The sequence below is a fragment of the Emys orbicularis genome, chromosome 2 (assembly GCF_028017835.1).
Source record: "Emys orbicularis isolate rEmyOrb1 chromosome 2, rEmyOrb1.hap1, whole genome shotgun sequence".
NCBI classification, from domain to species: Eukaryota; Metazoa; Chordata; order Testudines; family Emydidae; genus Emys; species Emys orbicularis.
Window position 1 is genome coordinate 253026777 of NC_088684.1, and position 27483 is coordinate 253054259.

A 27483-nucleotide genomic window follows, 5' to 3' on the forward strand; every position below is an offset into this window, starting at 1 on the left:
CCCCCCATTCCCCCAACTCCCTATTTGACCTGGACTGTGAGTCATATCAGAGGGGAAGGTCTCTGGCCTGTCCCCGACCCACTAGGTGGGACAACAGAGACTGCGGGGATTGTTCTCCTCCCTTTCCGCCATACTGGCCAGTGATGAGGTTAGCTGAGTGAATGGCAGGTTTGAACCAGTGGCAAATGTGGCCAAACTGAAGGCTGCCGTGAACCTCTGAGGCAAGCAAATCTGCCAGAAAGCGCAGGACCCACCAAGGTAGAGGAGGAACTTTGTCACACTATCCATTGACTAAAAAGCAAGTACTCTAACTTTCTGCTTTTAGTTCATTTGAAAAAAGAGTTGTCTGAGATGTATTATAATGTTACATAAAGAGGTTTTGACATAGAAAATATTGCTATGCAAAACCTATTTAATTTTGTGAGGTATTGAAAACTTGCATCTACTTTTCTGTCTATTGTTACCCCTAAAGTCTTTCTTGGAATTACTGCTCTCCTGGTTTCTCACTCCCATTGAATATCTATGTTTACATTTTTCCACCTTATTTTGACCTTTGTATTATTTCTGACCTTATTTTGATATTTTCAGCTCATCTTATTTCTCTTTGTATTATTTCTCTATCTTCATTAGTGTTCACAATGCCTCAAAATTTATTATCTTCTGTGAATTAAATATGCTATTCACTTTCTCTTCTAGGTCATTAATGAAGAGTGGACAACGCAAAGATCTGTATAGTTTTCCTCTAAGCCTTTCCTCCTATTTTATTCTTCGTTTTCTGCTTGTCATTTCTCTTTGTTTATTGTCCTTCAACCCATGTAACCAGTGTTCACTGTCAAGCCAAAATGAATCTTGTAAGTAAGATTTAATGAAATTGTATATCAAATGTTCTGCTTACATCTTAATACATTAGAGCTTCTTTCTATCTGCCAATGTTGCAATTTGGTTTAGAAGTTCCACTAGATCCCATGCCTGTGATTTCAGAGGCTTTGTATGTTTACATTTACAAAATAGACATGTATATACAACTTGAGTTACACTTTCCACCATAAACAATATAAACTTCTTTATACCTTTGCACACTGCATGTGGTTGCAGCCCTCATTCTTCTGAATTGGAGATTTGCAGTTGGCGCATGGTTTGGAGTTAGTTAGTAACCATAGGCAGTTGGCAGCATCTTCATAAGCCTCACTAACTCCCACAACTTTGAGGGAAAAAAAGTGGAAAAAAAATTAGAAAAGTTAAGATTATGTGCATATCAATTTTTGTAAAATGTAGGTGAAGAAGTCTGCATGTTTCCCTAATTCTTGACAGTGCACATTAATTTCCTCATAAACCTACAGCATGTGTTACAAAGTAATGTAAGGAAAAAATTAAGATGCTTTGACAAATACGATATAAGTCAAAGGTCACATCCACACCTCAATCAGCTAGGGAATGCATCTGTATATTTTATTATGCTTCACATTATAATTTATTAAATATACTATAAGATGTTAACACAGTCCAAGACCCATGCTAGGAATTTAAAAAAATCATTGTTGATACTTAAGTTTTATACTAGTTTCTATGGATCACTCCAAATAAGTGTGTGTCCTGTGTTATTTTACATTAATTAATAAATGATGGTAACCATCATCACCTACGAGCCCTGGTCATGGATCAGGACCCCACTGTACTAGGCATTGTACAAACACAGAACAAAAGACAGTCCCCTGCCCCAAAAGTTTACAATCTAAATAGACTTATTCACCCTTCCCCCATTTTTTTTTTTTTTTTTTTTTTTTTTTTTTAAACACAAGTATCAGCTGCTTCTATTTCTCTAAGATTTATGGAAATGACTTATGGACATAGCATTAAGAGCCAAACCATGTACAATAGGTAATGCAGACGCTCCCTGACTTACGCAAGCATTCCGTTCTGGAACGCCTTGCGTAAGTCGAATTTTGCGTAAGTCGGGGACGTATACCCGACAATTACACACACAACCCCCCCCCCAAAAAACTCAACCCACTTACGGAACTTTTTCTGTAAGTGTGGGTTTGCGTGACTCGGGTTTGTGTAACACGGGGAGCGTCTGTACTTTAGAAAATAAATACTCAGTGCTTTGGGACTCTTCTGGAGATTACAAGATTTCCTACCAAGTTCTAAAATACAATTTTGGGAGGTGGGGGGAGGAAGATTTTCATTTGTGTTTTGGTCTCATCCACACTGCCTGACTGAACTGTGTGAAAGCAGTTTTAGCCTACAGCAGTTTTAAAGCATAATATATGGAGATATACCTATCTCATAGAACTGGAAGGGATCCTGCCTTCACTAGCAGGACCAAGTACTGATTTTTTGCCCCAGATCCCTGTGGCCCCCTCAAGGATTGAACTCACAACCCTGGGTTTAGCAGGGCAATGCTCAAACCACTGAGCTATCCTTCCTTCCTTCCCCCACCCACTTAAAACAACTACAGGAAACACAATACAAATGTACATTGGGCTAGTGGGAGATATTTATTAAATTGGACTTTCCATTGTAAAGTAAAAAGAATCAGGAAATATCTCATAATAGCATGAAGAGGGAATCTGAAATTTTCAAAGATACCAAACAAATTCTATTTTAAAATGCTTAGTTAATTTAACAATGGTTTTATAATAATAATTAGCATTTACATACCACATTATATGTTCTAAATGCTGTAGACACACGAAGGGCCTAATTCTGATCTAATTTAACATTGGTGTAAAATAGGAGAGGCAACAGAGTTACATCAATAAGCCAGCATGAAATCAGAATAAAGTTGTAAGCAATTAATCTAATTACACTGATAAAATAACCAATATTTTTAACATTACAAAGAAAAAGATTACTGACCTGTAACCAGAGTTCTTCAAGTGGCCTCTGCACATTCACATTCTTAGAATGTACTCATGACGTAGCTAGAAATGGAACCTTCTAGCAGTACTGCACATTGGAATGCTTCTTTCTTGGAGTTATAATTCCAACTCAGGCATTGGAGGAGGTGCACAGATGCACAACCCATTTATAGCTTTGCTCTCTGAATGTACAGAGCCACGAGGGGAAGAGAACGGGGAAGAAGGTGCAAGAGCACTCCAACAGGCACTGCTACCAGAAACTTCCTCTGGTCCTGATGGTACCATGGGCACATCCCAGAGTAGGAATGTGCAGAGGGCCACTTGAAGAGCTTACCTTTACAACAATTATGAAAGTCTTGAATTTCCAATTCATTCCAGTTGTAAGATGCATTTCCCATATCCAAACCGAAAGAATCAAACTGTCAAGGGGGCAGCTCTGTGTGTATGTGCATGTGCGCATGTGCCTATATTATATATATAAATAAAATCTTGTGACTTAAAAAAAAACCACAAAAACAAAAAAAAACAGCTCTGCAGGGTGGTGGTTGGGGGTGGGGATAGGGGTCGGGGCGGTCAGAGGGCGGGGATGATGGGGGCAGGAGTTCCAGGGGGGCAGTCAGGAAGGAGAGGGGGGGTTGGATGGGGTGGTGGGGGGCAATCAGGGAGAAGGGGTGGTTGGATGGGGCAGAGGTCCCGGGGGGGCAGTCAGGAATGAGAGGAGGGGTTTGATGGGGCAGCGGGGAGCAGTCATGGGACAAGGAGCGGCGGGGTGGGGTGGATGGGGCAGGAGTCCCGGGGGGGGGGGAGGGCGCTGTCAGGGGACAGGGAACAGGGGGTTGGATGGGGGCAGGAATCTTGCGGGGGGAATGTCAGGAGGCGAGAAGCAGATGGGGGTCGGATAGGGGGCATTGGCTGGGCCACGCCTGGCTGTTTGGGGAGGCACAGCCTCCCCTAACCGGCCCTCCATACAATTTTGGAAACCCGATGTGGCCCTCAGGCCAAAAAGTTTGCCCGCCCCGATCTAGATATAGATATGAAAAGTCTATTTTCCCCTATTGTGCTTTTACTCAAAATTGGCTGAAACTCCAACTTACCAAAATAATTCACCTTCTGCCACAGATCAACTAAGGAAGACGTGCTAGCAAGGAAGCCACTGGATCAGGGGAAAGGTCACTGCATTTATGTTGAAATGTTTTTTATGTGGGAGTTTGCTCAAGATATTCAGTGCAAACAATAAATAGTTCCCAGAAGAAAAGGCCTGAACAGACTCTGGGTGTGGCCTTTAGTCCTTCTTGGCCTGGGGAGACAGGTTAGCTATTTACATGGACACTGCTACTCCTCTTGTAAAACCAGTTTCTGACTTTATGGTAAATTTATTGAATTAGGATTTTTTAAAAACATATATCTTTTAGGTCATTTTTTCCCCTATGATGTTACCCAAAACAAATCTTTAATCTGTAGGGTTTGATTTAAGACATGAGCAAGGAAATTCAGAGTTAAAGAAAGGGGAAAAAACAGAATTATACCGTTTTCAGCACCATGTTTTTATTAGACAATTTCTACAGGACAAATTATCAAACCTCCCCTCTTTCACACTGATTTCTTAACTACCATACAGTTCTTATTTAATGTTGTTAAAAATCCCACAAAAACCACTCTTACGTTCTTCTGGTTTCATTTCTGATATCTTCTGCAGCCAGTTCTTCCATGTTTGGCAGTCACAAGGTTCATGTGCTTCACCAAGACATTCCCTGAAAAATTAAGTCAAATACAGTAGGTAATTGTTTAAATTCTACTTTGGTTCAAATTTAAAAATAATCAAGGCAAACTCTAATTAAGACAGGAAGATAAAGAAACCTACTCAATTACTCTCACTTTAAAACATTCTTACATTTGCTCACCACCCAAGGTGGAGCTTCATGAAAATTAATGGGAGAATTTAAGTGAGGCAGCAAAGAAAAATGCTTTTTAATTATGATGGAGAATATCTGAAAAGCAGCTGGTATGTGCTATGTTTTATGGGCTGACCAGTAATTAATCTAGGCCTATATATGATGGTCATACAGCTTTTGTACAATGGGTGAAGTTGACCTCAGTGCAGATGGACTACGAAAGGCCTTTATTATTCATATTAAAGTAGTATTTCGAAGGCCCCAATCAGCACTGAGGCCTCACTATGTTAGATACTGTACAAACATATAGTAAGACAAAGTCCCTGCTCCAAAAACCTTTCTGGCTAAGTATAAGCTCCTAGTTTAAGTGGAGTTTATGTGGTGCATAGGGCCTTGAGTAGGCTCTCTACAGCTGGGATGAATTTCACCCAGAATTACTTGTCCATCTCCACTAATGATCATTAATCCTTAATAACAAGGTCAGTGCTTAAGTAAATCCCCATTGCTTTCACACTCCTCTAATGCTGAGTAAATTTGGATTTCTACCCTTCCCAGAGTCCCTAAATGGAAAGGAGATAATATTGGTCACACAAGGAGTTAACAGTGGGTCCCCCAAGTTTTTCCAGATTTACTACTGCTGGTTTTCAGGATGGCAGTCAGTATACAGCAGCAGATACATGGCTTCCAGATGGTGCTTGGGTGTAGATGTGTCAACACGGATTCCAGAATTGTCACGACTTGCTCTTTTACTGGAAATACAGCAAAACAGCTCGAGACATCTGCCACGTGAAATACACAAATAGTTTATAAATGGCGTATATTTCCACATGGACACCTGCTTTATCAAAGAAAATGCAAATTGTTTTTTGAGGATCAAATGGTAAACTACTTCCTGTAATGCAATGTCATAAGCTGAATAAATACTCATGATCTCCCTTGTCCTCATCACAACAGGGAACATGCGATCAAGAAAAGCTTAAAGAAAACTACAAAAAAGAAAAGAGCCTTCTGAGCCACCCTCTTCTACCTGTACAATTGAAATGAGGCTAGGGTCAATCTGAGCTATAGGATGAAATCCTGGCCTTGTTGACTTCACTGGGGCTAGACTTCACCCATAATTACTGTTCTTGGATAATTTTAAATGTATGCAGAGAAAACAAAATTAGCAGAAAGTGAACTATCAAGAGAATGGCCCCCTTACCTAAAGGCTGATTAATTCTCCCCAGACAACAAACAAAATAACAAAGACATGCGCACTGGCTTCTCTGTGGATTGTGAATTTTTGAACAGACTCACTTCAAATCCTAAATTTTGGAATACCTGCAGAGACTTTGAACAACTCTAAAAAGAGAATGAACCAGGAATTACAGAAATACAGGTAAGAAATACAGATTGTCAACACAGCCTGAATCTTGGTGTACGTTTTGAAGGGCAAACAGCCTAAAAAGGAAGAAACGGGAAAACCCAAATTACTACAGCTGCATCTCCTTGAGAGACAATGTTAGGTACTCTTCTAGAGACTGGATTCAGGGTGTGAGCATGGAAATCCTGAACCTTCTTTGTTGCAGGAACGCCTTTGCTGACCACCAATAAATCTGTTCAAGTTAAGAGACTGAAAACTGTGTTATATTTTCTAAAAATGGATAACTACTTAAGGTGCAGTATTGGTCAGCCTTGTCCCAATTTCTATGACACTACTGCATAGATTTTTGCCTTAGCGGTATTTGTAGGATAAGCAGTGGCGCCCCTTGAGTGCCACGTTCATGCGCCACTATATCAGGCGCTGCTGACCCTATGCTCTCTCAGTTCCTTCTTACCAGTAACTCCGACAGAGGGGCAGGAGGACAGGTAATAGAATGGACATGAGCAACACAATCTCGAATAACAGTTACGAAAGGTAGGTAACTCTTTTTTCTTCTTCGCGTGCTTGCTCATGTCAATTCCATTCTAGGTGACTCACAAGCAGTGCAAATGGAGGTGGGCTCGGAGTTTGCGGTCTTGCAGCACTGCCCTGCTGAAGCCAGCATCATCCTGGGCCTGCTGGGTCAGCACATAATGGGCCATAAATGTTTGGACAGAGAAGTGCCAAAGGTTCAGAGCTTCTTGGCAGAGGGCCGCTGACCTCGCTCTACCTTGTCTGTTGATGTAATATATTGTGGTAGTATTGTCCATAAGGACCTGCACAACCTTGCCCTTCAGGTGCAGGGCCGGCTCCAGGCACCAGCCGACCAAGCACTGGCTTGGGGCGGCACCTTGGGGCAGGGCAGCGCTTGATTTTTTTATTTTTTATTTTTGGATTTGGTGGCGCGGCGCTCGGAGGGGGGGCGTGGGCTTCGGGCGGTGCGGCGCTCGGAGGGGGGACGGGGGCTTCGGGCGGCGCGGCGCTCGGAGGGGGGACGGGGGCTTCGGGCGGTGCTCGGAGGGGGGTGGGGCTTCGGGTGGCGCGGTGCTCGGAGGGAGCAGGGGCCTCGGGCGGTGCTCAGAGGGGGGTGGGGCTTCGGGTGGTGCGGTGCTCGGAGGGGGCGGGGGCCTCGGGCGGTGCTCGGAGGGGGGGTGGGGGCTTCGGGCGGCGTGGTGCTCGGAGGGGCGGGGTCTTGGGGGGGCAGGGGCTGGCGCTGTGTGGCGCTCGGAGAGGGGGCGGGGGCTTCGGGCAGCGCGGTGCTTGGAGGGGGGCGGGGCTTCGGGTGGCGTGGCGCTGGGGGGGGGGATTTTGGCGGTGCTCGTGGGGGGGGGGGCACGGCGGGACGGCGCTCTTCTTTTTTGCCTGGGGCGGCAAAAAACTTAGAGCCGGCCCTGTTCAGGTGGGGCAAGAAGGTCTGGCAGGCCAGGCGAAATGCTCGGAGCTCCCTGACGTTGATGTGGAGGGCCAGATCGTCCCACAACTAGAGGCCCTGGGTGCTCAGCTCACCCAGGGGGGCTTCCATGCACAGGTCCAAACCATTGGAGACCAGGATTAGTGATGGCGATGGGGTCGCGAAGGGGACTCCCTGAAACACCAACCTGGCGTCCAACCACCAATATCGGGATGACAGGATGTGATCCAACACCCTAATCACCTGGTCTACCTCGTGTCTGTTGGGGGTGTAAACCGACGCCAGCCACACATGCAGAGACTGGAGTGGAGCTGTGCATGACTGACCACAGATGTACAGGTGGCCATGTGGCCCAGCAACTGCAGGGAGGTGAGAGCCATGGTGAGTGGGCAGTTCCTCACATGGGAGATCATAGAATCATAGAATCTCAGGGTTGGAAGGGACCTCCCCTGCTCAAAGCAGGACCAATTCCCAACTAAATCATCCCAGCCAGGGCTTTGTCAAGTCTGACATGGCTTGAAAACGCGCCTCTGGGAGGAAAGCACTGGCTCGTGTGGAGTTGAGAACCGCCCCTATGAACTTTATGTGTTGGACCGGCTTTAACGTGGATTTTTTCTTGTTTATCAACAGGCCCAGGTCGTGGCAGGTGGAATGCACCAGATTGAGGCTTCTCTGTACTTGGTTCCGAGACCTGCCTTTGATGAGTCAGACATCGAAATACGAGAAGACCTGGACCCTCAATGTCTGAGGTAAGTGGCCACTGGAACCTTGGAGCCAATGAGAGGCCAAAGGGGGGTGCCATAAATTGGAAATGGCGTTTGCCCACTATAAAACGGAGGAAATGTCTGTGACTTTGGAATATGGAGATGTGAAACTAGGCGTCCTTCAAGTCGAGGGTGGCCTACCAGTCTCCTGGATCCAGGGAGGGGATGATGGAGGCCAGGGAGATCATGCAAAACTTTAACTTTTTGAGAGACTTGTTGAGGCGTCGCAGGTCCAGAATGGGTCCGAGGCCCCCTTTTGCTTTCGGGATTAGGAAGTAGCGGGAATAGAACCCCTTTCCCCATATGTCCCAAGGAACCTCTTCCACTGCCCCCATGTGCAGGAAGTTCTCGACCTTCTGAATGAGAAGGTGCTTGTGAGAAGGGTCCCTGTCATAAACATACAGCTAAGGGTAGCATAAAATCCCTCCTTACCCTGTAAAGGGTTAATCCCTCCTTTACCTGTAAAGGGTTAAGAAGCTCAAACAATCTGGTTGGCACCTGACCAAAAGAACCAATAAGGGGAGAAGATACTTTCAAATCTGTGGGGGAAGATTTTTGTTTTGGGTTCCTTTGTTCTCTCTGAGTCAGTGAGGAACCAGAGCAGGGAAAATACATCTCCCTAAGCCATATCTGAACTAAGCATCTAATATTACAGAAATAGTAAGTAAAAGCAAGGAAATGTGTTAGATTATCTTTTGTTTTAGCTTGTGAATTTTCCTTGTGCTAAGAGGGAGGTTTATCCCTGTTTTTGTAACTTTAAAAGTTTTGCCTAGAGGGGAAATCCTCTGTGTTTTGAATCTGATTACCCTGTAAATTACCTTCCATCCTGATTTTATAGAGGTGCTTCTTTTACTTTTTATTTATTATAAAGTTCTGTTTTTTAAGAATCTGATTGGGTTTTTAGGACACTAAAAACCCAAGGGTCTGGTCTGTGCTCACCTTGGTCACTCTCAAGCCTTCCCAGGAAAGGGGGTGAAGGGCTTGGGGGGATATTTTGGGGAAACAGGAACTCCAAGTGGTTCTTTTCCTGAATCTTTGTCTAACTCACTTGGTGGTGGCAGCAGTACTCATCCAAGGACAAGGAAGGATGTGTGCTTTGGGGAAGTTTTTAACCTAAGCTGGTAGAAATAAGCTTAGGGGGTCTTTCATGCGAGTCCCCACATCTGTACCCCAGAGTTCAGAGTGGGGAGGGAACCCTGACAGTCCCTGAAGAGGGACAGAAGGGAGGGGCAGCCGAAAATTGCAGGGTGTAACCACGAGACACTATGTCCAGCACACAACGGTCCAAGGTGACTTGGGACCTGGCCAAACAGAAGAGACGAAGACGGTTGAGGAAAGAGCGGGGTGGATCTTGGCAGGTGGCTGGGGCATTGCTCTCTACCACACCCTCAAAACGAGCACTTCTGGCCCCCGGGGTGTTTTGCCTGACTGAGCTACGCAGGACAGCGGGGGGAAGAAGGGCGACTACAGCTGAAACTAGCGTCTCTGTCCCTTCTTCTTGCAGGTCCCTGGTGAGACTGCCAAGGCCTAGGCGGCAGCCGGAACTACTTCCTCGCAGGCTGCAGCATATGCATTCCCAGCAAGCGAAGGATGACCCTGGTGTCCTTCAGCCCATGCTGCCCCGCATCTGTTTGGTCTGAAAAGAGACCATTCCCATCCAAGGGGAGGTCCTGGATGGAGGTCTGCATTTCCTGAGAGAGACCTGCAGTCTGAAGCCAGGAGCTGCGCCTCATCACCACCGCTGACACGACCACCTTGGCTCATGAGTGCACCGTATCCCATGCCATCTGGAGGGAGCACCTGGCAGCCGCCAGGGTGCCAAATTCCTGGGCAAAACCCTGTGGAAGGGATTCCTTGAACTTATGGAGGGAGTCCCATAAGTTAAACTTGTAACAGGCCAAAAGGGCCTGATGGTTTGCCACCCGAAACTGCAAAACTGGCCATTGAATAAATCTTTCTACCAAACAGATCCAACAGTTTGGCCTCTTTGTTCTTGGGAATGAAATTGGTATGCCCCTGCTTGTCTCTTTCATGGACGGCAGAGACCACCAGCAAGCTTGGGGGAGGGTATAGAGGTACTCAAACTCCTTGACGGGGACAAAGTACTTCTTTTCGGCCCTCTTTGAGGTGGGAGGAACGGAGGAAGGGGTTTGCCAGAGACCCTTGGAAATCCTAAAGACACCTTCATGCACCGGTAGTGCGACACAGGTCGGGGTGGAGGCTGACAAAGTTAAACAAGGTGTCCATCTGCTTAGCCATTTCCTCCACCTCCAGGCCCAAGTTCTTAGCCCCCCCCGATACAGCAGGGCCTGGTGTTCCTTGAAATCGTCCAGCGGGCTTGCCCTTGAGGGTCCAGCAACTGCCTCATCTGGGAATGAGGACGATGATTGCTGTGCCGGGGGAGGTTCTGGGGCATCTTTCCTCGCACGGGAGGGAGGCTTGGGGTGGACGCCATTCCCTCTGCTTCAGCCACCGGGCGTCCCTCATGCACCAATCCCAGTGCTGCCAGCTGTTGTTCCGAGGCGGTGGCCCATCAGTGGTGAGAAGGGGGCATCGCCGCAACCGGCATTACTTATGTGCTGCAATAAGGCCACTGCACCGGCCAGTGGCTGTGCTGCCAAGTCTGTGCCGTTGCCGTGGCCTTGGGTGCCCATTCGCACCAGTGCTGACTAGGCAAGGGGCTGAACTGGGTTTCCGTGCCAGAGGAATCCCCTTCCGGTGACCACAGTGGGGCCTGGGTCTATTTGCTGACCATCACTGTTGGGGACTGGTGCCCGGAACGAGATAATCAGTGCTGGTACCGAGGGGACCGGAGACACGACGGGGAGCACTCCTACGATGGAGCCGACTGGGATGTGAGCTTAGAGGACGATCTGTGGGAGGGTGAGCGGCGTTGATAATACGGAGACCGGTGTCTTGCTCTAGGCGATCCGTGTCGAGTTGGCAGCAACCATGAACGCAGCGCTGGTGACCGAGGGCGAGCCCCAGAGCATCTGGGCTGCAACTCTGGCGCAGAGGTAGAGAGCACTGCTTCATCTCGGGGGATCAGCGGTGCTCCATTGCCCCCTGAGGGGTCTTAGCGGCTAGCTTACCCTCGTGGGGAGCCTTTGCTGGTTCCTGGGGCGCATCAGTGGCGTGGGCAGAGGCCTGTGTTCTCTCGGTGCCAAGGGAGACTATGAAGGCGTCAGTGCCACCAGGGCTTTTGGTCCCATGCCGCTCCCTGGAGTCCGTACTGTTGGGGAGGTGCGAGCATGCGGCTCTGGAGTGGCCAGGGATCCCTAAGTGGGTCCTTTGCCCAATGGCCCTGGGCCCTTTTTGCTTGGTGCTGGGGTTTTAGTCTTCTTTTTGGGCACTGGTGACAGGGAACAATGACGGGCGGAGCTTGGTGCCGGGGGCGCACTGCGCACCGAGGCCAAGATATTTGGCGAGTCCTGGTGGGGCTGCACAGAGGCCAGACACAGGGTGGACTCCATGAGGAGAGCCTGTAGCCGAATATCCCTTCTTCTGTGTGCGGGGCTGGAAGTTCTTACAAATTCGGCACTTGTCTCTAACTTGTGACTCTCCTAAGTATTTGAGGCAGCTGCTATGGGGGTCACCTACAGGCATAGGCCTGTTGCAGTCCGTGCAGGGCTTAAACCCGGGAGACCAGGGCATGTCCTGCCTGGGACAAAGTCCCTGCTGGGACCCTAACTGCTAACTATTAACTACACTTAACAACTACTTAACACTAACTACTATGAACAGAACTATTTACAAAGCCCTAAGGCTCAAAGACAGTAGACGGAAACTGCTAGCCCTTGCAACGCAAGTGAAGGCGCTCAGACTAACCACCATGGGCAGTAAGAACGAACAGAGAGGGCGTAGGGTCAGCAGCGCCTTATATACCGGTGCATGAGCGTGGCACTCAAGGGGGCACCACTGCTGACCCTACAGATACTGCTAAGGCAAAAATCTTCTGGGGGCGCAGGCACACCTAGAATCGCATCACCATGAGCAAGCACTTGGAAGAACTACTAACTATTAATGGTAATGTAACAACAATTCTTGAAAAAGGCTCCACCGGCGATCCTGGCAATTACAGTGCCTAACATCAGTACTAGGTAAATTGGTTGAAACGATATAGTAACGAAGAGAATTATCAGACACATAAATGAACACGATTTGTTGAGGAAGTGTCAACATGGCTTTTATAAAGGGAACTCATGCTTCACCAATCTTCTAGAATTCTTTGAGGGGGTTAACAAGCATGTGGACAAGGGTGATCCAGTGGATACAGTGTACTTAGACTTTCAGAAAGCTTTTGGCAAGGTGTTTCACCAAAGGCTCTTAAGCAAACTAAGCAGTCATGGGATAAGAGGAAAGGTCCTCTCATGGATCAGTAACTGGTTAAAAGACAGGAAACAAAGAGTAGGAATAAATGGTCAGTTTTCAAAGTGGAGAGAAGTAAATAGTGGGGTCCCCCAGGGATATGTACTGGGACCAATGCTGTTCAACATATTCATAAATGCTCTGGAAAAAGGGGTAAACAGTGAGGTGGTAAAGTTTGCACATGATATAAAATTACTCAAGATAGTTAAATCCAGAGCAGATTGTGAAGAGTTACAAAGGGATCTCACGAAACTGGGTGACTGGGCAACAAAATGACAGATGAAAGCCAATGTTAATAAGTGCAAAGTAATGCACATTGGAAAACATAATCCCAACTATACGTATAAAATGATGGGGTCCAAATTAGCTGTTACCACTCAAGAAAGAGATATTGGAGTCTGCAGCGGGGCAGTCACCCCGCTCCAGTCAGAAAGGGGTTAAAACCAGCTCTGGGAAAGGGCTGCCCCGAAGAGCCAATCAGGGGGAGGGCTGGTAGCAGCCAATCCGGGCCCAAGAGGGCTAGTATAAAAAGGGCTCTGAGCTAGAAGGCAGGCAGTCTCACTCCAGCCTTGGGGTGGGAAGGAGTGGGCTGCCCGGGAGCACGGGGTACCTTCAACAGAGCAGTGCTGGAGAGCTCAGGCCTGGCACCCTCCTAGGCTGAGGCGTGACAGGAAGGCCTAAGGAGATACTGGGGCTGCAGGGAAAGGCAGCAGGTCCAACCCTCTAGCCAATGATGAGTGGCCATTGCAAACTGCAGTTTGCCCCTGAATAAAGGAGCTAGATGAGGACTGGCAGTGGGTCACTGAGGCAAGGTGGGCTCAAGCGAGTGGGGTTCCCTGGGTGAGGTGCAGCACCCCAAGGTAAGGGGCACCGTGGTCCAGGAGGGACATAGGGCCTACACATGGTGGAGATAAAGGGACTGCAGAGGGGCAGATAACCGAGGGCGAGATATCGGACTATAGAGGGCTCCAGGGCTGAGAAAGCTAATTCCCAGGATGGCCAGCAGTAGGCGCCACGGTGGTGAGTCAGTGCTCTGCTACAGAGTCATTGTGGACAGTTCTCTGAAAACATCCACTCAATGTGCAGAGGCAGTCAAAAAAGCTAACAACGTTAGGAACCATTAGGAAAGGGATAGATAATAAGATAGTAAATATCTTAATGACACTATATAAAGTCTTGATATGCCTACACTTTGAATATGGCATGCAGTTCTGGTCACCACATCTCAAAGATATATTAGAATTAGAAAAGTTACAGAGAAGGGCAACAAAAATGATTAGGGGTATGGAACAGCTTGGAAAAGAGACGACTAAGGGGGAATACGATAGAGGTCTATGAAATCATGAATGGTGTGGAGAAAGTGAGTGAGGAAGTGTTATTTACCCCTTCACGTAACACAAGAACTAGGGGCCACCCACTGAAATTAATACGCAGCAGTTTAAAACAAACGTAAGGAGTACTTCTTTACACAACGCACAGTCAACCTATTGAACTTGTTGCCAGAGGATGTTGTGAAGGCAAAAGGATAACTGGGTTAAAAAAAAAAAATTGATATGTTCATGGAGGATAGGTCCACCAATGGCTATTAGCCAAGATGGTCATGGATGCAATCCCATGCTCTGGATGTTCATAAGCCATTGGCTGCCAGATGCTGGGACTGAATGACAGCGGATGGATCACTCGATAATTGCCCTGTTCTGTTCATTCACTCTAAAGCATCTGGGAATTGGCCACTGTCAGAAGACAGGATATTGGGCTAGATGGACCATTGGACTGACCCAATATGGTTGTTTTTATGTTCTTAATAATTTATATATTCTGGGCATTGATAAGAATTTTGAACAGGGAAACTTATATTATATATTTTCATACATACATGGGTTAAATATTAGTGTGTGTAGAGTATGGGCCAAATTATCCATTCCTCCTTTTCTGCAGTAGGCATAACACCAAAAGTAAGAAGGATTCCACTTACCAAAACCTTTTTGAACTTTGGAACTCAAAAATTCCTCCTCCCTGAACCTTGATAACTCACAAATCCTAGCAAAACATATGCCAAATCTTAAACTAACTGCAAGTATAAAAAACAATTCTTCCTCCATCTCCCTGGTCTACACTAATGTGTGTGTATGTTCTTAATAATTTATATATTCTGGGCATTGATAAGAATTTTGAAGAGAAACTGGACTGTATAGTTGAGTAATTGTGTCCTAGCAAATTTCACATGAAAAGCCTCCTCCACAAAATCACTTAAGAATTAGCCTTACTGAGAGCCATACATAGTACGGTATGTGAATCCCTCAGATTAAATAAAACCCCAGGATTCTAAAAAAGCATGACCTAGTGGATTTCTGGAATATAATTGTGAACATGTCAACATCTATTCTGATTATACTGCAAACCTCTAAAACAGGCACAAAAGTTTCTCTACCATGAAAATAAAACTGAAAAGCCTAGAGCTCCATGCAGCTGTTTTGTGTCCAGCACAGCTATTAATATCTTGAAGTAGACAATGTTATACCCTTTGCTGCCCTAAAGGATACACAGTGGAATCCTTCTTACTTTTGGTGTTATGCCTACTGCAGAAAAGGAGGACTGGATAATTAGGCCCATACTTTACACACATTAATATTCAGCCCAAGTATGTATGAAAATATATTCATGTCAAACTATACATCAATAATTTACTGTATCAACAACCTACAGAGTTTCCTGTAGGCTTCTGCAGCATGGCAGCTGGCTGGAGATTTCTCTTGACCTTTAGATTGGCAGCAGCTGTGATAGTTTTATATAGTTATGTACAAATTTCTAATACAAACCAGCAGAAGAGATGCCCTTTTCCACAATCCACGGCAGGGGCTCTTAGCAATGGGAAGTTAAGTGTGTCTGAACCAGTTGTATTTGACCCTTGTCTTGTTAGCTTGACTGCTCTTTCACAGGCTCGTATAGGACACCATTTAATAGCAGGATTATTTTCAACAAAGGCCTGAAAAGAAGAAAAAAGGAGAAGAAAATTACTTAACATTTGGGAATAGATCCTCATCACTGATATGAACTGTAACCTTTGATCACAATTTGCCTCTGAAGGAGCAAAGCCAAAGAGCATAAGATAGTCTTGTAATTAAACCGGTATGGTATTTTAAAAATAGTTATAAATAGAGAATTATTTAATCATTAGCTCAAAAATTGTATTTCTTCCCTATAGCAATACTTAAGATTCACACTAAGACCTGAACATCTACACTCATGCAAAATGCTTAATGTGTACAAGTCTCTTCTTTTGTGAAAAGATTTAGGGTTTGGCCACACATAAAAGTTAATTCAGAAAAAGATAGGGTGTAAATTTAAAATGGAATAACTGTTCCTGATTATCTCAACATATGGACACATTTATTCTGGAATAAGAGTACCTTATTCCAAATGTAAGCGTGTTCACCCATGGAGTTAATCAGGAATTGCTATTTTGGAATAATTTGCCATGTAGACAATCCCTTACTGCAAATAATCCATTATTTTTACAGATGTATTTAATACATAAACTTTGAAATTTTACAGTGCATAACTGTACTGCTGATTAAGAAATAAAACCTATGTTCTCTATCACCAATCTCAATATAATCAACTGCAATAAACTTTTAAGAACCAGAATAAAGAACTCAGAAATTTGCCTAATTTTTTTTCTGTCAGTGTAGAGTGTTTTCCCTTTTATTAATTATCTAAAATAAATTATGTGGAAGAAAAGGAACCTCTGGCTGCTCCCCTTCAAAATTGTACTGACTTGCATGTCACTCAGAAGGTGAGGCTATGAAGGACACTGGATCAAATCTGGGTATCAGTTTCCCACTTTGATATATAACATTTTATGACCTCATGCCAAAGTGACTTGTAACATATCTAAGTAAGTCCTTGTACTAAACATGTCTCTCCCCTCCCCACCCAGGGAATAATTTAACAAGTTATTTCAAGGATCCACACTACAGGCCAATAACCTGCATAGTTAATTAAAAGGTTACTTTTTAAAGATACATTCTGTAGCATTGGAGAAAATAAAATCAAGTATTAACCAAATCAAGATTTTCCAACTTCTTTTCCTGTCTGGGTTATATAGGAATCTTCTGAAAGTATGGGCTAGAGCAAAACTCTAGTGATGTGAATAGCAGGTACTGTACTCAGGTTCAGTAGAAATTTCCCAGAAACCCTGAATGGAAATAGTAACTCATTTATCAAAACATTCTTCCAGAAACTAATTTAAAAACATTTTTTTATGATACGCCAACAAAATATTCTTGGCAGTTTAAAATCTAGGTGTTGCCTGTTCTGGACATTAATTTACAAATACCGAGAAAGATTATTAAATTGCCCAGCACGGAAGCATATTTTCTGTGCTTGAGGAAGAAATATAATTATTCCTTTTTAAAAAATATCCTCAACAGCATGCCATTACAACTGTATGTAAACTACATAGAGTTCAGATCTACAGTATTAATTTATTAAACTCTACTTAGAAAAGGTGCAGTCATATTTCACACAGAAGTTGCACTGTAATTGGAATAAGAAAGTCAGACACACACGAACAGCTTGACAGTTTACCTTAATGTCAAACAGTAGGTATCTTTTGTCCATCTCCCTGGAAACCACGCTTTCTATTATCTCTACAGGAACAAGCTGGAAGCAATCATACGCTGGGCAAAAAATGTTGTGAGCCTCACCCTCCTGAATTTTCAGATTCAAAAACCTGCCAGAATTGTGTCAGTCAGAATTTGATAATAAAAAAATAAATAAGTCAAGAAATTGATGAAAATTCATTGTCTTTATACTAACTTAATAAAATATACACTTTCATTTACATCTCTTTTTAAACCAAGAAATATGAATTGTCCCTTGTTTTTTACACTCAACAAGTACCTCAGATTTGAGGAGGCATTTGGTGAAGGAAAAAAAAAAGAAGAGTCCACAAGTGAACAACTGAAAAAAGTACTTGAATATATGGGTGAATACCTGTCTCCCATTGACAAGGGCCCTCTGTACAATATTTAATAAAACTGAGCAAAATTTCTTAAGTCCCCAAAAGATGTATATAGCAGTACTTAATGTATGCACTAATTAGTCTGACAAGTAATTAGTTTTTACAATAAATAGCAATCCTTGTTCTTGTCAAAATACAGTTTGAAACACGTAAGAGCTTGATCTGAACAAATTGACAGTTAGCTAGACTAAATCAACTATAAGTCTTTGGAATGGCTACTTGTTCCCATCAGCTACTTGAAATGAGACTCTACTTGTGAGATCATAAAAAGATAGTCAAATTTAAGATTATTTAAGCCTGTTGTAACTTAGGCTATGTCTATACTTCAGATCCTCCTGTAACAATACAGACATACACACACACAAAATGTTCCCCCAGGAGTAGAAAGTTAAAGAAACCCCTATGTCAACCCAGTTCCTGTTTCTCTGCCCTGCCCCCACCCCAGAGCCCAGCTGGGGGGCCAGACACTCACAAGCCCTCTCCTCAGAGCCCTGCCCCGGGGTGTCCCCCGCCCAGAAACCCACACGCCCCCTCCCCCAGAGCCAAGCCATGGGGTGCGCCCCAGCCCAGACATCCACACCCCTTCTCCCCCCCCTCGAGCCCAGCTGCAGGCCCCCCTAGCACAGACACTCACCCCCCCTACCCTCCAGAGCCCAGGGATCCAGAGGGAGAAACTGGGTCCTGGACTTGTATGGAGTTTCCTGCATGCTGCCTCCTTCCTTCAGGTCACGCCAGGAACTGCAGCAGCTGGGAACCCTCCAACTCCTTCCCCCTCCCCTTCTCCCTGGCAGTGTTTTTTATTTGTGAGTTGGGATGCTGGGGTTTGCTGGGTCCAGCAGCCCCTAGTGGTGGCCTGCAGCTCTGCAGCCCATTTCTGCAAGGGAAAAAGGAAATTCTGCTCAAATTCTGCATTGCGCAGTGGTGCAGAATCCCCCCAGGAGTAGCATATTCTCAGTGCCCATCAAAACTCTACACCTGCACTGGCATTCGCAAATCGCCATGAAGCTTTTATGCAGCCTGTTGACACACATCACAGTGCACCACAAGGCTCAGTCAGTGGCAACCAAAAGGTGATGACGGAATCCTTAGGACAAAGATAAATATTTACCAAGGTTTTGGGAGTTTGTCTGGAGTCAGCAAAGTGGTCAAGTATAGCTTGGGCTTACTATCTCACATTTGCAAAGTTTATCCTTTTCCTAGCGAGGAGAAGGCCTAAATATCTCCCCCACCCCCGCTATTGTTGTGGACTTTCCCCACTGTCCTCCACATGCTCACGAAGGATGCAGGCCTATGATTCCTAGCCGGTTGGGGTATCACTCAAAGTAGGGTGAGTAAATGTTGTGTGGGAGACATTACCCGTTTTCAGAGGTTTAAGTTTGTCTTAATATAGCTCTTTATTTCTGGTGTTCAAAAATTTAGGTTTAGCTACTCTCCAGATTCTGAAAGGATATGAGGCAGTGCTAGGCAACCATAACTGTGTGTCAACTAGGTATTTTTTGTCTGTAAATTTCCCCCTCCTTTTTGAAAGGCACCAGTAGGTCGGCAGAAGGGGGCTTCCTGGGCACACTTTCACCACTTAGGCTACCATCTATACTGTGATACAAGACTCGGGTTCATGGGGCTCAGGCCGTGGGGCTATAAAAATGCAGTGTAGCCACTCTGAGACCCCCCCCTCCTCCCTCATGGGGTCTCAGTGCACAGGCTCCAGCCTAAGTGTCTACACTGTACTTTTATAGCCCTACAGCCCAAGTCCTGTGAGCCCGAGTCAGCTGACGCAGACCAGCTGCTGGTCTTTTACTATAGAGTAGACATACCCTAAGTGGTGACGAAGTGTGCCTAGGAATCCCTCTCATGCCACTCTACAGGTACGCTTCAATCATGTCCCCCTCACTATCACCACATTAGTTACCAGCTCTGCACTTGTTCTGACACTGCCACATCCCCAGTGTACGGGGATCGCAGCAGACCAGTAAAATGCCCGAAGCACTATTGCTAAAAGTAGCCAAGCTAGCAGGTCGTAAGTGGGCCTATGCAGCCTTAGCATGATCAAGTTGCGGAAGGGAGGGGGGAGTGTCACAGAAAGGGCAGCTTGACTCCATGTCCTTCCTGACGAGATCTCTGTTGAAATTGCTGAGATATGCATTTTAGGAAAACAGGAAGCTTGTCTATATGTGCCCTCAGGGATGTGTCTTTCAGGGCCTCAAGGCGTGCAAATTCTGAAAAAACACATCTGGCTAATTGATGATCAGAAGGAAACCTCTTGCTTAACCTCTGAAATTGCTTGCTTAACAAGTTTTGAGTGATGTGTTATTGTAATACTAATGAATAAATAAGGGAAGAAAGTTTGGGGTAGTTGGAGTCTTCAGGGACTCTCCCTCTGGACACATTTTGCAGTCCCACCGGCAGATGGAAGATTGGCTATCGGAAGACTGATGCTGTGCCACTTGAGAGCCACACCCAACTTCGGTAATTACTGAGGGTTGGGGGTGTTTTACTAACCTGTTGCGGATGTGTGCAAGTGCTTGAGACTAAGTAAAGTATAGCTTTACGTGAGAGCACTCTTGTGTTATCCTGTTTGTGCCAGCCATCTATTGGTTGAAGAGCGTGTCTCCTTTGATTTATTTCCTGACACCACCTTGCACAGAGTAAAGATATCAAGAGCTTTGGGGTGAAAGAACCCTGGGTAACACCAGTAGGGCTGGAGGGGCCATGGAAGGAGACAAAGTGCTGGCGGAAGGGCTGCAAGGAACACTTCTTCCAGCAGGGGGCAGCAACGGGGAGAGGAGGAGAGTCCCAAGGTCCCGAGCATAGTGGAAAGGAGCTCTGCACAACCTGTCTGCAGCTCTGGAGGCTCACAGAGGTGTGAAGTGGCCCATTCATCTTAATAGGATGTCTAAAATGAATGAGAACACCTCCTGGAGATGAACAGAGCATTCAACGATAGGTCTGAGATGTGTGAACTTCCCCATTCAACTTTTTGGGAGTTCTTTCCTGCCAATCTCAGGCCTGGTCTACACTACGAGTTTAGGTCGACTTTAGCCGCGTTAAATCGAATTAAGCCTGGACACGTTCACACGACGAAGCCCTTTCTTTCGACTTAAAGGGCCCTTTAAACCGGTTTCTTTACTCCACCTCCGACGAGGGGATTAGCGATAAAATCGGCCTTAGCGGGTCGGAATTGGGGTAGTGTGGACGGAATTCGACGTTATTGGCCTCCGGGAGCTATCCCACAGTGCTTCATTGTGACCGCTCTGGACAGCACTCTCAACTCAGATGCACTGGCCAGGTAGACGGGAAAAGCCCCACGAACGTTTGAATTTCATTTCCTGTTTGCTCAGCGTGGAGAGCACAGGTGACCATGCAGAGCTCATCAGCACAGGTAACCGTGATGGAGTCCCAGGATCGCAAAAGAGCTCCAGCATGGCCAGAACGGGAGGTACGGGATCTGCTCGCCATATGGGGAGATGAATCAGTGCTGGCCGAACTCCGAAGCAGTAAACGAAATGGCAAAATATTAGAAAAGGTCTCCAAGGCCATGAAGGAAAGAGGCCATAACAGGGACGCACAGCAGTGCCGCGTGAAAATTAAGGAGCTAAGGCAAGCCTACCACAAAGCCAGAAAAGCAAACGGAAGGTCCGGGGCTGAGCCGCAAACATGCCGCTTCTACGAGGAGCTGCATGCCATTCTAGGGGGTGCAGCCACCACTACCCCAACCGTGTGCTATGACTCCCTCACTGGAGAAACACACAGGGAAGAGGGTTCGGAAGAGGAGAATGGAGGAAATGTAGATAGCTCACAGCCGCAAGGAAGCGGAGAAACCGGTTTCCCCAACAGCCAGGATATGTTTGTCACCCTGGACCTGGAACCAGTAACCCCCGAACTCACCGAAGACCCTGAGGGCACACAGGGGACCTCTGGTGAGTGTACCTTTGTAAATATTACACATGGTTTAAAAGCAAGCGTGTTTAATGATTAATGATTAATTTGCCCTGGCAATCGCGGCCAGTACAGCTACTGGAAAAGTCTGTTAACGTGTATGGGGATGGAGCGGAAATCCTCCAGGGACATCTCCAGAAAGCTCTCCTTCATGTACTCCCAAAGCCTTTGCAAAAGGTTTCTGGGGAGGGCTGCCTTATCCCATCCGCCATGGTAGGACACTTTACCACGCCAGGCCAGTAGCACGTAGTCTGGAATCATTGCATAACAAAGCATGGCAGCGTATGGTCCCGGTGTTTGCTGGCATGCAGACAACATCCATTCCTGATCGCTCTTTGTTATCCTCAGGAGAGTGATGATATTCACGTTCACCTGGTTGAAATGGGGCAATTTTATTAAGGGGACATTCAGAGGTGCCCGTTCCTGCTCTGCTGAACAGAAATATTCCCCGCTGTTAGCCACGCGGTGGGGGGAGGGGTGAAGTGATTATCCCAGAGAATTGGGTGTGGGGGAGGGGAATTAGTTGGGTTTGTGCTGCATGTTAACCCTGAAACCGCAGCCCCTCCTTTTACATTGCAAACCCATTTTAAATGGCCAACCCAACGGGTGCTTGGTATGGGAAATGAGAGCACTACTGTTTTAAACCATTCCCACATGTTAAGAAGGTTAAAAAAGCCAAAAGACTGTGTCTTACCATGGCTGCCTGCAAGCTGAAATCTGTGGCCTGGCACTGCGTGAGTGATCTCTCACACCAAACCGGCAGGCCCTCAATATAAGAGGAAAAATGCGACCTTGTAACGAAAGCACATGTGCGGTGTAATGTGAACAGCAAAATTTAACGTGAAAGAGTGTACCCATTGTTCTCTAAAATGTGTCTTTTTTAACCACCTCTCCCTTCTCCTCCACCAGCTGCAAATGTTTCTCCTTCACAGAGGCTAGTGAAGATTAGAAAGAGAAAGCGAAGGACACGTGATGACATGTTTACAGAACTACAGATGTCCTCCCACGCTGACAGAGCACAGCAGAATGCGTGGAGGCAGTCAATGACTGATTATAGAAAAGCCCAATATGAACGAGAGGAGAGGTGGCGTGCTGAATCGCGGGATGAACAGAGCAAGTTGCGGGCTGAAGATGATAGGTGGCGTCAGCTTGCAGACAGAAGGCAAGAGTCGATGCTCCGGCTGCTGGAGCATCAAACTGATATGCTCCAGCGTATGGTTGAGCTGCAGGAAAGGCAGCAGGAGCAGAGACCGCCGCTACAGCCCCTGTGTAACCAACAGCCCTCCTCCCCAAGTTCCATAGCCTCCTCACCCAGACGCCCAAGAACACGGTGGGGGGGCCTCCGGCCACCCAGTCACTCCACCCCAGATGACTGCCCTAGCATCAGAAGGCTGGCCTTCAATAAGAGTTAAAGTTTTAAACTGCAGTGTGTCCTTTTCCTTCCCTCCTCCCCCACCCATCCCGGGCTACCTTTGCAATTATCCCCCTAGTTGTGTGATGAATTAATAAAGAATGCATGAATGTGAAGTAACAATGACTTTATTGCCTCTGCAAGTGGTGCTCGAAGGGGGAAGGGTAGGGGAGGGTGGGGTGGTTGGTTTACAGGGAAGTAGAGTTAACCGGGTGGGGGGGGGAGGGGCGGAGGGTTCATCAAGGAGAAACAAACAGAAGTTTCAGACCGTAGCCTGGCCAGTCACAAAACTCGTTTTCAAAGCTTCTCTGATGCGCACCCCGCCCTGCTGTGCTCCTCTAACCGCCCTGGTGTCTGGCTGCGTGTAATCAGCGGCCAGGCGATTTGCCTCAACCTCCCACCCCGCCATAAATGTCTCCCCCTTACTCTCACAGATATTGTGGAGCGCACAGCAAGCAGCAATAACAATGGGGATATTATTTTCGCTAAGGTCTGAGCGAGTCAGTAAGCTGCGCCAGCGCGCTTTTAAATGCCCAAATGCACATTCCACCACCATTCGGCACTTGCTCAGCCTGTAGTTGAACAGGTCCTGACTCCTGTCCAGGCTGCCTGTGTATGGCTTCATGAGCCATGGCATTAAGGGGTAGGCTGGGTCCCCAAGGATCACGATAGGCATTTCAACATCCCCAATGGTTATTTTCTGGTCCGGGAAGAAAGTTCCTTCCTCCAGCTTTCGAAACAGAGCAGAGTGTCTGAAGACGCGAGCATCATGTACCCTTCCCAGGCAGCCCACGTTGATGTTGGTGAAACGTCCCTTGTGATCCACCAGGGCTTGCAGCAGCATTGAAAAGTACCCCTTGCGGTTTATGTACTCGGTGGCTTGGTGCTCCGGTGCCAAGATAGGGATATGGGTTCCGTCTATCGCCCCACCACAGTTTGGGAATCCCACTGCAGCAAAGCCATCCACTATGGCCTGCACGTTTCCCAGAGTCACTACCCTTGATATCACCAGGTCTTTCATTGCCCTGGCAACTTGGATCACAGCAGCCCCCACAGTAGATTTGCCCACTCCAAATTGATTCCCGACCGACCGGTAGCTGTCTGGCGTTGCAAGCTTCCACAGGGCTATCGCCACTCGCTTCTCAACTGTGAGGGCTGCTCTCATCCTGGTATTCTGGCGCTTCAGGGCAGGGGAAAGCAAGTCACAGAGTTCCATGAAAGTGCCCTTACGCATGCGAAAGTTTCGCAGCCACTGGGAATCGTCCCACACCTGCAGCACGATGCGGTCCCACCAGTCTGTGCTTGTTTCCCGGGCCCAGAATCGGTGTTCCACGGCATGAACCTGCCCCAGTAACACCATGATTTCCACATTGCTGGGGCCTGTGCCTGGTGAGAGGCCTATGTCCATGTCAATTTCCTCATCACTCTCATCGCTGCGCTGCAATCGCCTCCTCGGCTGGTCCTGGTTTTGCTTTGGCATGTCCTGGCTCTGCATATACTCCAGGACAATGCGCGTGGTGTTCATAGTGCTCATAATTGCCGCGGTGATCTGAGTGGGCTCCATGATCCCAGTGCTAGCTATGGCGTCTGGTCTGAAAAAAGGCGCGAAACTAGTATCTGACGGACCAGGGAAGGGAGGGAGGGAGGGAGGGAAGGAGGGGCGAGTGACGACATGGCGTACAGGTACAGGGAATTAAAATCAACAAAGGTGGCTGTGCATCAGGGAGAAACACAAACAACTGTCACACAGAATGGCCCCCCCAAAGATTGAACTCAAAAGCCTGGGTTTAGCAGGCCGTTGATTTGACGGAGGGAGGGGGGAAGCAAATGAATACAGAACAAATCTATTTTTTACATCTTAAGACGACGGTGCAGCATGACTGATAGCCCTTGGCATCTTCTGGGTGCTTGGCAGCAAATACTGGGCGCTTGGCAGTAGCCTTCAGGCCTATTGCACGATCTGCTGCTCAGGGAAGACTCTGCTAATGTGCGATGATCCAACAGAGCGCTTGGCAGAAAATGGCATACTACGACTGATAGCCATCATCATCATTGTGAAGGCAGCAGAATATGACTGGGGGGATGGGGGACTGGGGGACATACGGAGTTCCAGCCACTGCTGGACTGAACATGTCTGCCCAGGTGCCCATGATCGACAGCCACTGCTGTACGACGAGGACGGTTACCAGTCGTAATAAACCATCTACTGCCAAAAGGCAAAAGGCAAGGGCTGGTGCAATGCAGCCCTACGGCTGCCAGCACCCAGATCGCCGATGAAGGCTACCAGTCATGCTGCACCGTCTACCGCCAAAAGGCAGTTAGCTGCTGCTGCTGTGAAGCAATGCAGTCCCACGTCTGCCAGCACCCAGATGACATATGGTGACGGTGAGCTGAGCTGAGCGGGCTCCATGCTTGCCGTGGTATGTTGTGTGCACAGGTAACCCAGGTAAAAAGGCGCGAATCTATTGTCTGCCGTTGCTCTGACGGAGGGGGAGGGGCCTGACGACATGTACCCAGAACCCCCCGCGACACTGTTTTGCATCATTCGGGCATTGGGATCTCAACCCAGAATTCCAATGGGCGGCGGAGACTGCGGGAACTGTGGGATAGCTACCCATAGTGCAATGCTCCGGAAGTCGACGCTAGCCTCGGTACTGTGGACGCGGTCCGCCGACTAGAGCACTTAGAGCATTTTATGTGGGGACACACACAATCGGCTGTATACAACCGATTTCTATAAAACTGGCTTCTATTAATTCGACCTAATTTCGTAGTGTAGACATACCCTCAGCTATATGTGCCTCGGGCATGCACAGAGCATGCCTATTCCCAGCTCCCAGTATAGATATTGTCTGCCAGGCCTAGGAGTACCCAGGGGTGAAAGTAGAAACAGGGACTTACCAGTACGGTGCTGGGTTGGGGCCGGCTCTGGCCCCCGGAAGGGGCGGGGCCTCAGGCAGATGGAGCGGGGATGAGGGGGTCAGAGCCAGCTCCGGCCCATCCTGTACCGGTAAGTGCCCTCCCCCTCCCCTGCCGGGGTAGCAGCGGCAGCTGGGGGCTCTGGCAGCAGTTTAAAGGGCCCAGGGCTTGACCGCTGCTACAGCCCCGGGCCCTTTAAACTGCTGCCAGAGTCCCCAGCTGCCGCTGCTACCCCAGGGCTCCGGCAGCAGGGTTTTGGGGGCTATTTAAAGGGCCCAGGGCAGTAGAGGCAGCGGGAGCCCCGGCCCTTTAAATAACGCCCGGAGCCCCGCCGCTACTCCAGGGCTCCAGCAGAGGGGCTCTGGCAGCAATTTAAAGGGCCTGGGGCTCCAGCCACTGCTGGGAGCCCCAGGCCCTTTAAATTGTCGCCTGGGGAAGCCGGGCCGCCCCGGTATGGCGCACCGACTCTTGCCGGTACACCGTACCAGAGCGTACCAGCTAACTTTCACCTCTGGGAGTACCTTAAAGGAGCTCAATGAGCCCCTCCCAGCTCAGAATTGATCCATCCTGGCTGCGACTCTTGTGCCAGCCTCTCCGATACCATTTTATATGTGACATCTAGTCTCTCGCATCAATTGAGCCTCATAACATCATACCGGGCCTCATATCCTAGACACAGTTTTGCCTGCCTAACTGTCCTAGAGTGGGATTTGGGCAGATGGCATTGAGGGAGACTTGTGGGGTGCTAACCATCTTCAAAATTGCACATACCACTCACACTTCCAAAAAGAGGCCCCGCTGAGTCCTGGACACCAAACAAATGGCAAGTTGGTAACACTAAGTGTGCACAGTACACAAAAGTCTCCCTAGGAGGGCAAACAAACTGATGGTCCATGGTCAAGGTGCAGTGCTTGTTTCCTCAAGACACCATGTAACTATCATTGCTCAGTGATTGTCCCTCACAAAGGAGTTCCTGAGGAAGCTTGAGCAGATGCAAAAACTCTCTATAACCAGAACTAATACTGGTTTTGTATACAGCTTTTGGATGGGCTGTATATGATGAAACCCCTTGCCCAAATGAAACCAGACTTGCACCACTAAAGCTATCCTGGCCTTGATGAGGTACAGAATTTTTCAAAAGAGTCGGAATATGCATGTGAATTTTGAAGCAATTTGAATTATCAGCTCTTAAACAGAAACCTCAGGGCCAAACTTCCATAAGGACCCCCTTTGCAGCTCCTAACCACAAGCAGAATGCAGGCAGAGAGTAATCTCAGAAGTCTGCTAAGGGTAGGACTTGAACTCTTAGTACCAGGGTGTTGTTTGGGTTCAACAGCTCCAGCATGTTGTGTGAGCTATCAAGTGACCTGATGTCAGCTATACATGCACAAATTACTGACTGTACCCTATCACCCAAGTGAAAGGCAGTTTGTAGAGCTAATGATAACCCCTACTATCTTTAAAAATATTGCTTCCCCAAAGTGATAGTGGAT

The 27483-nt window shown here is 47.2% G+C and overlaps 1 protein-coding gene across 1 annotated transcript in view; it reads right to left on the reverse strand.

The window, feature by feature from the left end:
- Positions 1-27483, reverse strand: part of ANKIB1 (ankyrin repeat and IBR domain containing 1) — a 182070-nt gene that overhangs the window by 21352 nt on the left and 133235 nt on the right. Inside the window, exons 8-11 of the mRNA XM_065398591.1 lie at positions 17289-17433; positions 15518-15684; positions 4524-4612; positions 1071-1201 (exon numbers count right to left, since the gene is read on the reverse strand). Coding sequence (XP_065254663.1) covers positions 1071-1201; positions 4524-4612; positions 15518-15684; positions 17289-17433 — 532 coding nt within the window. The remainder of the gene's footprint in view (positions 1-1070; positions 1202-4523; positions 4613-15517; positions 15685-17288; positions 17434-27483) is intronic.